The 13,093-nt window shown below is 37.5% G+C and overlaps 1 protein-coding gene across 3 annotated transcripts; it reads right to left on the bottom strand.

The window, feature by feature from the left end:
- Window positions 1-242: 242 nt before the first annotated feature.
- Window positions 243-12,487, bottom strand: LOC121262658 (mitochondrial proton/calcium exchanger protein-like). Of its 3 annotated transcripts, none has more exons than XM_041165236.1 (15): window positions 12,286-12,487; window positions 9,772-10,473; window positions 9,388-9,700; window positions 6,990-7,136; window positions 6,788-6,876; window positions 6,533-6,625; window positions 5,415-5,541; window positions 4,597-4,661; window positions 4,342-4,513; window positions 3,706-3,900; window positions 3,563-3,610; window positions 2,701-2,847; window positions 2,467-2,549; window positions 1,542-1,657; window positions 243-662 (listed from the first exon to the last, which is right to left on the bottom strand). In XM_041165236.1, the coding sequence occupies exons 2-15, from the start codon at window positions 10,362-10,364 to the stop codon at window positions 580-582; spliced, it is 2,271 nt and encodes a 756-aa protein (XP_041021170.1). In that variant the 5' UTR covers window positions 10,365-10,473; window positions 12,286-12,487; the 3' UTR covers window positions 243-579. The 3 variants fall into 3 exon arrangements, with proteins under 3 accessions (XP_041021170.1, XP_041021169.1, XP_041021171.1); XM_041165235.1 differs by having other exon boundaries at window positions 9,772-10,437; XM_041165237.1 differs by lacking the exon at window positions 12,286-12,487 and adding an exon at window positions 10,659-10,803 and having other exon boundaries at window positions 9,772-10,435.
- Between the last annotated feature and the right edge of the window lie 606 nt (window positions 12,488-13,093).

Below are 13,093 nucleotides of genomic sequence, written 5' to 3'. Positions count from 1 at the left end.
GGGCATCCCTTATCAAAGTGGGGATAAATTTGCCACCAGCATGTTTAGCAAAAACTAAAACGGATCTTCTAAAAGTTGCAAAAGACGTAAATGACTGTTTTGGGAAACGTCTACACGTTTTGAGAGGATCACACATCTTCTAAAAATGTTAACCAGGTACAGAAATGGAGCTTATATTCATGATCAGCTCAATTTTCCATCTGGATTTGAACATTTCAAAAAGGGTTGAGTTTCGAATATTGATCAAAATCAGACACCTTAAGCTCGGGATCACACGGTTTGGAACCAGAATGCACTGGTTTACAAAATCGACACGAACATAAATGACCTGCATCTATGAAATATAACATATTTTTGGCAGAGGATTATTTCTTCCATCTCCTACACTCAATCTTCTTTTACATATATAGATTTTGAGGCAGTTTGGAATGCATCACCATTTCCAACTGCTAAGACTAAAAAAATCTTTAACTTTATTCTTTGGTTCATGTAAGGCATAACACGAAGATATCAGATATGGAGGCCGGCATTGAGTATTGAAGTAAAAAGCTCGGATTAATTAAATGGGGCACATACCCTCTATGATTTCCCTGTTTGGGCAGTATCAGAATCTTCTGTTTCGCTGCCTAATCTAACAATGTCTTCAACCAGGATCTTCCCTTCTGTTGCAAGGAAATTGGCAAAAGTAACAGTCAATGCAGTGGCTATAATGACGTTTGAACATCAGTGTGAAGAGTGAAAAAACAGAAAAAAAACCATATAGATGAAGTTATTAAAACATTTGTACACACATTCAGACCAAGTCATTTTATTCCGCAATTGAAGCATGCTCATGCTGCTCTTCTCCCAACAGTATTTTTGGCACCTAAAGACTAAAAAGGATAAAGAATTGGGAACCCCTTGGTTTCACTGCATGTGTTGCGTTTTAACTGGTCATAATCATTGAGGTTTTGATGTTTTTTTCTTAAAAGGTTTTGTTTTTTGGGAGGGGGGAGGGTGTAACGACTTTTAAGACGATAGAGAGAGCTTTCATCTCCATGTGGCATCACAACCCCTCCGTACTTCATATCTAATTGCATCACAAAGGAAATATAAAAAAATGAGGGCTGGGATCTCTCTAACAGGTCTGCCTGTAGACATTCCTATTCATTTCAATCTGTTGAGCATTGTACATGCTTATAGTTTAAGATCTACAATTTTTTTTTTTTTTTTTTATTTTTATTTTTTTATTTTTATTTATGTCAGGGAACCTCTCCAAGGCAGGGTCCTTCAGACCCATCATCTGCAGACCCATCATGCACTGCACCCTCGAAAGTTTCCCTACACAGAACTGGTTAAATCGCAAGCTTTTCACCAGGAGGTGTGGCCTCAAAGGATTGTTTATACCCATGAGGTGTTGAACCTTGGACCTTGAAGGGAGTAATACCCCAAGAACAAGGCTTTCACCACTTGGGCCAACCCCTTGGGGTTTAAGATCTACATTTATTAAGTGAAGATATGATGATGGAACCAGGAGAGGGGAATAACCTACTGCCACTGACCTTTATCCTTGGAAAGATTGCCGATAAGTTCCTGAATACCCTCCTTGCCCAAGGTGTCCTTGAGGTACATCGCAGCAGATGCAACCTCCTCAGGTGTCACTTTCCCATCATAGTCCCTAGTATTGAAAATGTCAAAACCGAGTTGACAATAATTTTAAGGAAAAGGGTAATTTACCAATTCCTTTATCATTGGGATCAGACTAAAAGCTTATTAGCAAACAGATGATGGTAATTAGCAGTTATCAAATGCATAGGCAGGGGATGACTCAAAATTGGATGTACTGTGCAACATTTGAGGAGAATACCAAATTACACTGGTGCATCATGCGTAGGAAGCAGTGACCTTCCTCTGTTAATTCCGTAATATATGGAATCATGCAATATGTAATGACGCAATTGTAAAAGAAAAAGGAGAGGATACATCTAGTTATGGGCAATTCAAACAAGGGAAATACTTTAGATACAAAGGGATTATACAAAAATAAATCCACAAACTGATGTGGCTTGATGTGGTACGTTAGATTGTAAAGTTACTTTCATTGTAAAGTAGATCTAACGGATCCTATAAAACCATATCAGTTTGTGGGTTTACTTTTGTGTAATCTCTTTGTGTATGCAGCAGTTCTCCTCAAACAATGATAGGCACCATGTTTCTTTTTCCTTTTGATTGGGGGGGGGGGGGGGGGGGGGGGGGGGGGGGAGAGGGGGGGGCAAGACGGAGCTCTTCTGAAAAATACTTTTTCTTTTGGAACCGCAGCAAACATTTCAATCAGTTCTGATTATCCTTTCTGCTTCCATTCCATAATTCCATATCCATGGAATAGTCTTAAAACAGCCTATGCACACATCATACATGTGTTTAAAAGTCTAGAAAATTCAAAATTGCATCACCTGCAAAAGATATGGTGACCAAAGGGCAACAAACCTGTCAAGCACCCGCCAACGGTCTCCAATTTTTGCATCAACATCATCAATTTCCTTTTCAAGCTTGTGAAGCATAGCATCCACCTGAAACATGAACATCCCATAAAAAAATTATTTGTAACTTGTCAGTTGCACATAGACCGCGTAGAATCAAAATGCAGAAATCAAATAAGTTGGATGGGGATAAAATCAAGATAGATAAGCCTCATAACAAGAGTTTTTAAAATCTCATTACCCTCTCTATAAGTGCTGAAGAAACCTTGTGACCTATAGCTTTCTCAGCAGCATGGTCACTGTCCTCCCTAACAGCTTTGTATGCTCTCCTAGCTTCTTCTTCACCATCTGTACCTTCTTTCTCCACCATGCTGTTATACATCTCTATCTAGAAAATGATAATAGAAAAAATTAAATATAACCAATATAATGAGACATACAGTTTTCAATGAAAAAATGAGAGCAAATAAAACATAGGAAAGTTTTACCACAAGAGTACCTGTTACTTTTATCCATCAGCATGAAAAGTTACTTACTAAGAGTTTGTATTAAGGTACTGTCGACAAAAAAAATACATTGAATTGACACTGTTGCCAATCTTTACACTCAAAACAGTGTTCGTGAAATCACTTTTTGGCTTAATTATTGGTCGACTAAAGATTTGAATCCTCAATTAATTTTACTGAATTTCCAATTTTAGGACTCAACTTTTGTTCTTCCACCCCTCTATTTATCCTTTCCTTCCTAGGTGGGGTTTTATACATCCTGTGTACTTGAGCATTTATCTTTTTTTCTTCTTAAAGATGGGCAGCAATCAACAGAGAGTCAGCAGGAGTGGTTATAGATGATATGTGAGAAACAGATTGGTTGACATATATAAAGGGTATTTTTCACATTGATGATTGTGAACTTACAACCTAAAAAGAAAATGGGATTTAATAATGTCAATTGATCTGCTCCTAATTTTGAAGACTTCAAACTTTGATCATTATTATACTAGCATCATATTCCCTCTAATTTTCTAGTAAAGAGAGTGCCATTTTTCAAGGACTACGAAAGCGAAGTATGGGTTCGGGGGTAAGAGATAGAACTAGTTTGCTTACCTCCTTATTGACAAGTCGCAAGAACTCTTCACGTTCCCTGCTTACTGACTAAAATGAGTAGCAGAGAAGCAAATCAAGAGTCAGAGTAAATCTTATAAAAATAATAAAACAGCAATAACAAGCCTAGTGACATTAATCCTTACAGATGCTGAAGCCAAAACAGCCAATGCTCGACTGAGCTCGCAAAGCTGCTCCACTTTCTCCAATGTTTTAACTCTTGCCTGTTCGCTTGCCTCTCTAGCCGTTGCCATGGTCATCTCTTCCAAAGCCACATCCTTTTGGCTACTAGCAGATTCCTTCATCCTGGCTTCTTCTTCCTCCTCCTCCTCTTCCTCCTCCTATATATAAAAATATTCCAATCACTCACAAGCGAAGATTGTAGGATCAGCTTACCCAGAAAACAAAAAAAGGGGAAAAGATTTCTCTGATATTCCAAAGATCTAGAAACTAATGAACTATAAAAGTCTTAAACCAACCAAATTACAAGCCCCATGCACATTAATTGGTTCACAAAACATTAGAGGCCTTCAAGGTATTGAAATTATAATTGATGTGCTTCACAAATTTAGATTAATGGTGATCAGACATGGCATATGCAAACTTCAAATATGATCCATCTCATTTTGAAGGACAGCCTTCTTTTAGTATAAAGCTCAAAAGCCTTGAAGTTTATGTTACCTTTATAACATCAAGGTCATTAGTGATAGAACATCACACGAATCTCTAGTATAAGAGGCCAGTGAACATGGAAAAAACACCTAAAGCATAGTAAAATCAACCTTGATCAATTCTTCCTGCATTTCTAGGAATTCCAGCTTCCTCTTCCGGTCTGAAACAGTATCTTCAGATGGCAAAGTTGTCACTTGAACAGTATCCACAACCTCATCTGGCAGAGAGGAGATTGCCTCCTGAACAACTTCTTCAGGCCTTTTACCAGACACTGAGAAGGCTCTGCAGAGGGAAGGACACAAACATTAAGCAATTTAGATGTGGTTGTGTCTTGAAACAACTATAAACAGGGAGCATTAAGTTACCTAGAAAGAATCAAGAGGGAAGATGGAAGAGAGTGGTTGAGAGACAAATCCAACCAATCACGCAGCTGCAAACATATATAACTACTTACATTCCTGAATAAAGAGGAACTGTCTAGAACCCTCAATGAGGAATGTAATAACCCAAAAAGATCAAAAGCAATCACTAGATTTTTTAAGGGCATTTTGAAAAATAATCATAAGTTACAGACATCAGAAGAGGTTCACTCCATAAGCATGTTAGATATGAGTGCTTCTCAAAGGAGTCACGAAAGCCTTTACAAATTAGCATACTTATGTGTAAAATGCCTTAATTACAAATGATTCTCACTGCTTAACAAAATGCTTTATGCTCCCCATCCAGGGGACAGGGTTAAGTTCAAGACAAAGTCACTATTTGGACAATTTGCATGAGATCATTGCAGATCAAGTTCACAAGTGATATAAACCCAATAAAGGCATGAAAATTCCTTTGTCTTGAGACTAACTACTAGGGAAGAGGTACAATCAAAATGCTGCAGATTGCTTTAAATAGGGTCAGGCTTGCAGCACAGTGATTCAAGATATCTGCACTTCTAGCAGCCCTGAGCATAACTTTTTTGTTTTGTTTTTTCTTCTGGTAAGGGCAGCCCTGGGCAAAACCATTAGGCCAATGCTGACCAAAAAGAAAAACAAGTTTCTGATGGATGCATGTATAAGTTCTATAGACAGGACTTCAATATAAGGCTACAGAAATTGATACAATCACAGTAACTCAAATAAAAGGTCCACACTCTTTTGTTACTGGAAATAATGGATGGATGATACGTCAGAGCAAGAACCTGTAGCTGCATTTCCTCCAGCGATAATAATCCTAGCATTCCTCGATCTCTACAGGCTTGACGAAGTTCTGCTTCTGAAAGTGAATCCACACCCTCAGCTTGAATCAACTTATCGTCATTCTTGATCCTGCCAAGCCCATACTTATAGTTCAAACCTTCAACTCGTCTCAAGAGTCTAAGAAGCTTATGTTCATCTTAAGTTTTTGTTTATCCTCATTTTTAGCTTCTCTTAAATCCTCAAATGGGATACATATTTTTTAAAATATTAATGCATAGAAAGCTATTTTCATAGAGTGGGAAAGATAAGGTTTTTAATATATTGAATTAAAACACTTTTTTACAAAAACCCAACTTTTTTTACATGTAATGAAGAATCTTATCAAGGAGGTGATTTAGGCTTCGTTTGGTTATTGAACTTAGTTGAGTTTAGTCTAATTTTAACTGAGAGTAACATCTAAACACTAAACTCTCAAATTACTAAACTCATCCCAACTCAAAACCTTCTTACATGTGGGACGCACAACTTTATTCAACTTAAAACATCTTTATACGTTGGACCCACAACCTTTTTCAATTTCCCATAAAAAGTATTAAACTTATCTTAACATCCAAACACTTTAAACTCAGTTTAGATGGGTCCCACATAATTCTCTTCACCACTCAACTCACTACTATTCATAAAAAACTCAACTCAGTTAAGCTCAGTTCAACATCCAAACACAGCCTTATGCATAAAATTTACACAGAAACCAAATTCAAGGGAAAAAATAAAGAAACGAAAAGACCCTCAGAATCTTGGTCCCAAGCATTAACTTGTTACCTGAAAAAGCTACACTTAATCTTCAAACGCCAGAACTTAAATAAACAAACAGTAGAAAGAGTGTAAGCAATGATAGCAAAGAGTGTAAGCAGATTGGCAAAAAGATTTTTCTTTTTAATAAACAAACAGTAGAAAGACCAGTTGTGATGAGATTCAGTTAAAATACATCTGTCAAAGGTTGCCATAAACTTCTGACCACACAACATAAGCTCAAAGCTCCATGTCCAGACTGAAAAGCATACAAGCAAGCTAACAGAAAGAGAGAGGGCGGGGGTAGTGAAAACAAAATGTATCTTACTGTTGCAATCTTTTCCTAAGCATAAATCGCAGATAAGCATCAGTTCCATAAGAGCTGATGCCCATATATTTGCACATGTTTACTAACCGAGGCCTGTATTTGACAAAGAACACAAAACACATATACTTTTGTCGTCAAATGCTCCAGTGATAACATAAGCACCAATAACCTTAAGAGTTACTTCATAAAAGAGCTAGTCATAAACTAAAAGGCAATAACACAATCAAAATACAACGGGATAACAGAAACACCGACCTGCTAATATTATCCAAAGTAAGCTCATCATTGAATAACTTGGCAAAGCCCAAAATTTCATCGTTGGAAACATGGCCACCTCTTCTAAACTATTTACGTCACAGAACAAAAACAAAAATTATGTATCGCCAACAGGACAACACATAATTATCGAGTAACGCAACATCCCTTGTCTATGGAGAGGAAAAATATATTAACTTACATTATTGATAAACTCATCAAGATCTTCTGCTGTCTTCTTAACCTCTCCACTACGAGAGTTTTGGACTTCCTTTGCCATTTCTTTCACTGTGTCCTGAAGAAACTTTGCATATTCTATCCTTGCGTTTAGTCTTCTTTTCAAAGCCTCCTACAGTTTAACTATTTTTATTGAGACCAACACCCTCCTGACAACGGGAATGTGCAAAATCTGAAGGCTACAGGCAAAGATATACATGCATACTATCCAAACTGTACCACCATACCGAGCCACAAGTAATTTACATCTCAATGTTCTTATAAGATCTTGAGAAATTTCAGGCAGCAAGAAATTGAAATCAACTACAGTTTCAAATTTTTATTTCTATGCAAACATATAACTATCTCACTTTACTATAATATCATGCATTTGCAGTTGTGCCTAGCAGGCTAATCAAACACTTCGATATATGAACTCTTTGGGCATTTGCATGGGGACAGCAATAGATAAAAATTCAAAATTCTTTTGAGGAATCTTGGAGACCATGCAAATGAAACATATCTTTAATTTAATTAAACCCTGGACCCGTGTAACATGTCCCCATGACACGGATCATGTATATTTTCACCAATGGGATGCGGCCTCTAGAAATTGTTTACACCCAAGGGTTCGAACATTAGACCTGGATGGAGCATACCACTAAGACCAAGGCCCTTACAACTTGAGCCAACTCCTATGGGTTAAACTTAACATTTCATTATGACTTAACAATCAACTATTGCCGAGCAGAAACATGACATGCAAAAAGCAATCAGGCGCAAAAACCTGCAATACTTTAAATAATCAAGGCCTAAGCAACAGTGTTATACCTAGTTTAGCCTTCTCTTCTCCAAATATACATGACACGTTTAGTTATATGTTTCCTGATACATATGACAATATATACATCACTTTCAGCAGTTTGGAATCACCAACCAGTCTACTCAAAGCATAGAAATTAAAACTATAGAGACAACTAGTTAGTTGAGTCATGCCTGGAAGAATTGCCGAGCTTTTTTCTGCTCAGCAAAAACTAGAAGGCAGCCTGCAAATTCCAGCTATATGGAAGATGGTCCCTATTTTCCTTAGTTGGTGTATTTGGAATGAGAGCTAGAACTTTCAAGGACCATGAACGGACGATGGAGAAGCTCAATAACTTCTTTATCAATACTTTTTTTTTTTTGGTTGCTTTGGACTGTATCTATAAACTTTAATGGCTCAACTTGCACGAATTTTTAATATCTTCTTCACCTTCAAGATAGGTGTACCTCTTGTATATTCCTTGTGTACTTGAGTTGTGCCTTTATGCTTATCAATAAGGATTTGTGAAAAAAAAATTGTTTTCATTTTCTATATTCCGAGCCTGTTCCATCTTCTGCATCTTGCATATGACAAAATAGATGAATAAATAAGTTTTCTGATAATTAAGATGAGTTTTATTTATGATTAATCAAGGAGAAAGAGGCATAACCGAAGTACACAAGGGGGTAAACAATAAAAGCACCTAACAAGAGAATGAAAAAAGAACAGAAAATCCTGGTTAGCAAGAGTAGAGGTACATTAGTGAGCCTTGAGATCTTGGTACTCCTTCTGGTGTCTTTGAAACTACGTTTTTTTCTTTTCCTCCATATACACCACAAAAAGCAAAATGGGATCAGCTTCCAAAAGGTCCCACCATGATGAGTCTCAAAGCATCCCTTCCAGCATGCTAAAAGGTCTACTAACTTCGAAAGCATCATCCCAATTTAGCCCACACAAATTGAAAATAGCTTGCCATAACATGCTAACTACGTCATGATGTGGTAAAAGATGATCCACTGACTTCCCATTCCACTTAAAAATGGAACAACATTCTACCACCATGACATGATGCTTTGTTAGGTTGTCCAACATAAGAATCTTCCTCATGCAGCAATCCAAACAAAGAAGCTGGCCCTCAATGGGGCCTTGCTCCTCCAAATGGTCTGCCATGGAAAAGAAAATGTTTTCATGAGGGACTAAAGCCTTATAAAAAGACTTCATTTTGGAAGATCTGCTCTATCGCATCTTATCTTCCCCTCCCAATCTTCTTTGAACTACAGTCCAACATTTATAGCATATTTTTAATGGAAAATTCACAAAAAGCAGTCATAGGGACTGTATAACTAAGATACGTTTTCACAGTAAAATCTGACGGCCAGTGACCTAGAGCCACTGATTAGCAAGAAAGGATACATATTTCGAGCATCACCCACTTATAAGGGTTAGCAATCAGTAACACTTTAGAGAGGTAAATAAAAAGGAACTAGACCACAAAGGCTGGTCCACTCACTATCCTCCAAAACTATGATGTTCGGAATCACATATACCTTACACCTTTTATGACAGGCATCACAACTATTACCTGTTCTTTCATCTTGTCCTGGAAGGTTGATGGTAACATGTTGGGAAATAATTTCAGGAAGACTGGCAGCAAGAACTCCATGAATGGAACTATAATAAAGACTGCAACAGGAACTACCCTGAAAATATCAGCTGTGGTGCGTGTGAGTTGTTGTCTCTCCCTTCTAGAAAGATTCTTTCCCTTTGCAAGCTTCAACAATAACCTTGAGCTGATCCTAACATCAGCCCAAAGTAGTTTTGTGCCCAACCAATAGTGCTGCAATGTAGATATAAATTCATCCTTCCAATGATGAAGCTTCTTTGCCCAGTCCTCCCTATAAATATACAAACAAAGTGAGTACCGAGCAAGTTTGATCAAACATGACAGAAAAAAAGAGTTCTAAACCTGCTCATGGAGGCAACAGCTCTCAATGCAGGACCAACTCCTAGAAGCATGGTCCATACTTTCTTCATCAAAAATTCAGCGCTCTGTGGCGGTTCCTTCATCTGCTTAGCTTTTGCTTTGGCTTTAATGGTACTCAAACCTTCAACTGCTTGATCACACTCCTCTGGTGAAGCTTCCTTTACCTTTTTAGAAGCTTGTTGTTCATTTTCATCATTACTAGCACTAGCCATTTTAGGTTGACCGGCTGTTGCAGTAGAAGTATAGTGAATACATTGTGAAATCCATTGAACTCCCAAAGAAGGAAAAAAATATGTGCTTCCAATTTCACAATGTAAGATTGGAATTATGCAGGAGTTATTCCTATGAAAGCCTGCTGCTAAAGGACCTGGTAATTCATCTTTTTTGACTGAAGATAAATCTCCTTCATTTCTATAATCAGCAGCTGGAAATGGAGGATCAAAAACCCAGATTGAACCCAATAAATGAGATGTTTGTCCAAGCTTGAAACTTGGGAAACCTCGAATGAAGCAAGTGGATTGGTTCAGGGGGCTGAAGAGACTTCTCTTCCTTTGCAAGATGGCTCTTGAAGCCATTATTAAAATCTTCACTCTCTATGCAGAGAAAAAAGTCAGCATATCTCATGCAGCCACTTGACTTAGCCAGCCTGTATACAGTGGGGCAATCACCCACCAAATCAATTCTATCAACAAGAGAAAGAAATATCCTTATTTCTTATAAACAAAAATAAGGTCTGAAAGCTTTGATAAATTTAATAACGTCTACATTCTCACTTGTATATGTGGTTTGATTAACAACAGTGACCAAAGAAAGTATCAACAAAATTTGATTGTGTCATACCCAAGAGCCTACATAAAACAACAACTTACTTGAATTTTTCTTTGATTTATTTTCTTGTGTGGCTCGGTTTTTGAATTGTATGTTCCATGAAGCTATTGACTGAATGATGCTGTTCTTCTGCCTTAAATGTTGTCTGGCTGTCAATTGGGGGCTGAGTTATTTCCTTTGACTAGCCTAAAATCTTGCAATTTTGAATTCAAAGCAGATTAGGGAAGCAATTGCACCATTTATTAAAGGCTGAGCCCTAGACACCTAGAACCTTCCTTGAACAAATAAGTAAGGTATTTAAAGGGAGTAAATGCTGAAAGGTATTTAATGGAATTTTCCTAATCTGTCTGCCAGCAATTAAGGTTGTCAACCCCTATATTAGGGGATAAACCAACTTCAATTAGGAAAGGGTTTGTAGGAAACCACTTAGACAAGACTGTCACAGCCAACATCAATAGCAAAAAACCCTAGAACATCTCTAATGAGGCTGCTGGCTCCCAAAACTAAGTAAGGAAGCTTTTAGGATCCTCAAGGAATAGGAAATAATCTGGAAAGGCCTGTTAAGACAAAATTAAGCTTTTGGTTTTATTTAAAATTTCAATAAAATGAGGTAATATTCATTATATTTGATTTCTAACTGATACAAGTTATATGTTTTAGTAGCATTCCAATCCCTGCGGGAACAGGGAGAAAAACTTCAATGCTTTCTCAAGTCCTTTTATTTTCATTTACCCTCTTTTAGATTGAAAAGAGGAAAAACAGGAAAATAAAACTTCAAATTTCTGTTCGTCTGTTCCCAGAAATGAAAAAATGAACTTGAAAAGGCAAATTAATAACACAAGGGCTTAGGGTCCATAATATTTCCTGAAGCCTAAATATCAGAAGTCTAAATGCATAATTATCTTCTGGTTCTCAACACCCTGACTTAATTATACACATGCACACAAAGATACAACCATATATGCAGACATAAATATGAAGAGTCTACAAATCTATCAATCTACCTACATATCTATCAATCTATTATCTATATATGTGTATATATCACTGTATTCAAATTAAAAAAGGAATAATTAAACCTATAAAACTATTCGTAACAATACAAAATTTTGAAATGCCAGAAATGGAGATATTGAATTCACATCTGAATCCGCTTAGGGATAGCAATTAGAATAACCTGCTTTAACTAGTGGAGTAGGCATAAACTACCAAGTACTGATTAAACCCTTTGCCTCACCCACACCAACAAAAAACACGTTTCTAATTCGTATCAGGATTTAAAATCCATGCTCATGAATGGGTTCCGATAAGAGGGGAAAAAACTATTAATCTTCACTCATTTGGAGTTTAGGCACCAAACTACAACAGCCAATAAACCATACAATTCTTGATTTTTACGGACTTCTTCTCATCCCAACTAGGCAAAATCAGAAATCAAACGAATCAATAGTAGTAGAGGTAATCACGACATCAGAAGAAAAACAGCAACAGCAGCAGAAGCAATAATAATAATTTCAAACCCATTTAGCTCCCAGAACAATGAGAACAATTAGGCAAATCCATGGAACAAATTACAGGAAGGTAACAAAGAAAATGCTTATGGAGGACGTTTGATACAAGAAATGCGTCGAGAGAAGAAGACAAATCGGTCAAGCCGAAACTTACCTTTTGAAGCTCACGGAGAAGAATATCGGTCGGAGAGAGTGGTACGTTCCGAGATTGTTAGAGCTGTAGTGAGAAGGAGCGGCCGAGGAAGCAGACGGACTGAAGCATGGGGCAAGAAAGTCATGGAATACCGACCCGTGTGTAGCTGCCGGAGCGACCAGAATTCGGTATATACGCACGTACTGTAAGTTTGTGCGAGTCTGTGATCCGTAACGTCGGTATATTCAGCGTGGCTTTAGACAAATTTTATAGTACTCGATTTTAAAAATTTAAAAATCGATATATATTCATTACCAAAATTAGAAATTTTATTTTATCAGATTTCGGTCCACTCTAGTCTAATGTTTTCAATTTAGAATGAGTTTTGATAATGATGAGCCACTATAATGGTGTGTAATTTTGCACATCCTACATGTCAATCATTTTTTTTTTTAATTTATGCAAAGCACACTGTTTTGCATAGTATCATATTTTCAGATTCCCAATTCAAATTTAGCCCTCGAGCCCGCGTCGAATCTCCTCCTCGCCCGCTCTCCTCTCCTCCTACCTGCGTCGAACTTCCTCTGCCCATTGGCACTGGCGACGCCATCTCTCTTTCAAGCGACACCGAGCTCGTTTGCACAACGCCGCCACTCTCTGCATTGCCCAGCTCTCCTCCCTCCCCGTCGCCCTCATTGTCCCAAGTGTGTGTACGTTTCTCTCTCCCTGATTTTCTTTGCCTCATTTTTGTTTTGGGCATTTGAGATTGATTTTGAAAAATACATATCGCACGGTTGCTAACTCTCTCATCTTCCCTGCTTTAGAATCAACA

This window comes from Juglans microcarpa x Juglans regia, chromosome 4S (genome assembly GCF_004785595.1).
Source record: "Juglans microcarpa x Juglans regia isolate MS1-56 chromosome 4S, Jm3101_v1.0, whole genome shotgun sequence".
NCBI classification, from domain to species: domain Eukaryota; kingdom Viridiplantae; phylum Streptophyta; class Magnoliopsida; order Fagales; family Juglandaceae; genus Juglans; species Juglans microcarpa x Juglans regia.
Note: the sequence above shows the minus strand (reverse complement) of the source record. Positions and strands in the feature narration are given on the sequence as shown.

Bases quoted from the DNA above. Each gene is read 5' to 3' on its own strand.
- LOC121262658 (XM_041165236.1), bottom strand. From the start codon at position 10,364: ATGGCTTCAAGAGCCATCTTGCAAAGGAAGAGAAGTCTCTTCAGCCCC. The intron at 4,662-5,414 runs GTTCTTGCTCTG...ATATGTTTGCAG, and splicing joins TGGAGGAAATGCAGCTACAG to CTGCGTGATTGGTTGGATTT. The intron at 4,514-4,596 runs GTAACTTAATGC...TTCCCTCTGCAG, and splicing joins TCCCTCTTGATTCTTTCTAG to AGCCTTCTCAGTGTCTGGTA.